Here is a 2,908-nt window from a genome sequence, read left to right on the forward strand (position 1 = left end):
AAAAGATCTTAAATTCTCTGGTTTGCCATCGAAATCGGGCATAAGCCTTGTGGCCGTATTAATGAAATCTACAACTGTTTGTGTCATTTTGTACTGCTTTATTTCCGTTCCTGAATCAGAATCTTCTGAACCACTTTCTTCTTCTATTGTTTTAAGCTGTTCCGTTGTTTCGGATGCCATACATATATTATTTAGATCTATTTCGATGGGTTGTTCTATCTTATGGGATACTTCTAGACAAATGTTGTGTTGTGATAATATTTTTACTAATATGTCTCTAAGAACCCAATATTTTTCTAGTACATATTCACAGTGGTCTTGAAACAATGATAGGTATGACTAAAATGCCAACCAAAACTGCTTGCATACCTGTTTTGGAAGGCACCCATACACCATTATGCAGTTGGAATTAAAATCATATCTGCTCCTATGCCTAAAATATTGTCAAATGAAAATTTGGAAAAAATTTAACTGCAATTGTTAGTATTTCTTGTTCAACAGAGTATTCTAAAGTTATCGTTTTGTATATTAGTGTAAAAAAAAACAGATAGTATTTTTCTCGATGATAATATTTCTGGTGTAAGCTATTTGATTGCACATCATGTCTTCTATAAGTCATCCGCAACATAAGTGTAATCACGAAGAGAACAGATTTAAAGTGTGCGCTCCTTGTGGGAGAAAGATTAAATTCGGATCGTCAAAACCTTCAGAATTTAATATAACCGGAAAATTGGAGTGTCTTATTAAAAAATACGTTAGTGAAAATTTTAGATTGACCAATTCGAAGTTCCCATTAGGCATTTGTGGTACATGTCGTAGGGTTCTCTGTGACCGAGATAAGGATATACCAAATGCAACGCGGCCTCTTCCAAACATGCCTAACTATGAAGATTCGACAAAAGAAACAAGAACAACTTCATGCTCTTGTTATATCTGGCTCACTGCTCGGGCAACCAGCCATCCAAAAGTTATACAAGGGAGAGCACATACCTTAAATGTATTGAGTGAAAAAAACTCCACCAATGGGTTGACTGCTTTGTCAGTTGGGTCAGAATTAAAAAATCATGTAAGTAAACTCGCTAAAGCCTTCCGAAGCACAGAAATGTCGGAAACATTAAAAATTCACGTGCTTCTAAATCATTTGGAACATTGTCTGCATTTTTTAGGCAACGACAGCTTCGGAATGTGGTCGGAGCAAGCTGGAGAATCCATTCATGGCGTATTTTGAAGATTTTGGCTCAATTATAAAGTTAATTCGATTGACGACCCTAAATATATAATCAATTAAAAAAAAAACTGTCGTTGAATTTTCATCAAAACACATATGAATTTATATAAAATAATATTTTATATTGACTTTGTAAATTTATAAAATTTATGCAATAAGAATTATTAAAATATGCAATTATGTAATATTATCTCTTGAATAACTAAGTTAAAATATTTTATGCTTATATAAGAAAGTGTTATAATTATATTACCATAGACCTTCGCGATTATATAACTGGATTTGGAAAGTTCTAGATCAACATTTTATAATATTTTAAGCATAGGAGCAGATGGAATTTTATTTTCAACGAAATTTTGATCTATGATTATGTACAAAGACAGTTATGTAAGCCGTTTTGGTTGGCATTTTAGTCATAGCTATGGTTGCTTCAAGACCACTGTGTATTCTTTATGTTCTTGAGTAAGTTTGTTTAAATTTATGGAGATTACTTCTCTTATATTTTCTAGTGAACTGGTAATAATTTTCAAATGCTTTTTAATCGTTTCTTGACGAATGTGTCTTTTTTGGCTTATACATTTATATGATTTTTTTATATTTCCTGATTCTAATGTAATTAATTTATTTATTGTTTCCCATTGAGCCATGGATATAAAATTAAAAAAAATTTTTTTTATTTTTTTTATTTTGCCAAGTGCGTTTGCTCTACTCATGTATCTTTTCTTTAAAATTTTCTTGTGCATGAGGTAGATTTGTAACGCAAGATTTAATAATGCAATTATTACCAGACACGCTTCTATAGTCTCTAAGTTAATATTATTTTGTCCTACTTCTATTTCATTTATTACATTTGCGTTAGGTTTTTCAATTTTGGCACTTTTTTGGCCCATTGTAAAAGTAAAATTTTTTTTCTTCCTTTTATATTTATTTTTCTTTATGTGGCATTATTTGCCGTGTTAGTATTTTTATTTTTATTTTATAATTAAAAGAATTTTGTTAGTTTGCCACGAGCGAATATCGCTTACTGGCCTATGCGTGCTTAGAGCACTGCAGTTTTACATTATTGGCTTATTTTTGCCTACATATGCCTTAATCATATGTTCTAAGTTGCTAATTTATTCCCATATTTCCGTTGCACGGTTCCAAGGTGGTGGTGGGTCGCTGTAGATGATTCTCAAAAGTATTGCTTTTTCCCTCTTTAGGTTATTGGTGTAGCCTCCTCTTCTTTTAATAATTATCCGGGTGTTGGGGGTTCGTGCTTCCTTCTTTGGTTTTGCCTCTCGTCTTCGGTACTCTTCTATAGTTAGCGGTTGTGGTCCCGCTTTCACTGGCGCCTTTGTTGTTTGCCTTTGGTCATCTGACATCCTTCAGTCTTCTGACGGATCTTAGCTTGTCCACGTCAGGATTTATTTATTTTGGGTGCCTCTTGGGCACCTCCCTTTTTTGGGCTGGCTATTTAGAGCTCGAGCCTTACAAAGTGCAATTTTTCCCTTTTTTTGTTTAAATAAATTTTAAACTGGCAGGATCGCCATGTAATATTAAAGGGTTTATTTATTTTGGTTACGCCACTGAAGGCGAATTTATTTCAGTCTTACTTTCGCCACTGAAGGCGGTTGGCTTGACATTGACATTATTATGCATCTACTTGTTCTATTTATACTTATTTCTATATACATGGGC

The 2,908-nt window shown here is 33.1% G+C and overlaps 1 protein-coding gene across 1 annotated transcript; it reads left to right on the forward strand.

Annotated features, from left to right (window-relative positions):
* Positions 1-316: 316 nt before the first annotated feature.
* Positions 317-1,338, forward strand: LOC118739807. The gene is made up of 2 exons (XM_036471313.1): positions 317-1,066; positions 1,167-1,338. The coding sequence occupies exons 1-2, from the start codon at positions 602-604 to the stop codon at positions 1,278-1,280; spliced, it is 579 nt and encodes a 192-aa protein (XP_036327206.1). The 5' UTR covers positions 317-601; the 3' UTR covers positions 1,281-1,338.
* The last annotated feature ends 1,570 nt before the right edge of the window (positions 1,339-2,908 follow it).

This window comes from Rhagoletis pomonella, unplaced genomic scaffold (genome assembly GCF_013731165.1).
Source record: "Rhagoletis pomonella isolate Grant_MI unplaced genomic scaffold, Rhpom_1.0 Rhpom_scaffold_00005, whole genome shotgun sequence".
Taxonomy (NCBI): domain Eukaryota; kingdom Metazoa; phylum Arthropoda; class Insecta; order Diptera; family Tephritidae; genus Rhagoletis; species Rhagoletis pomonella.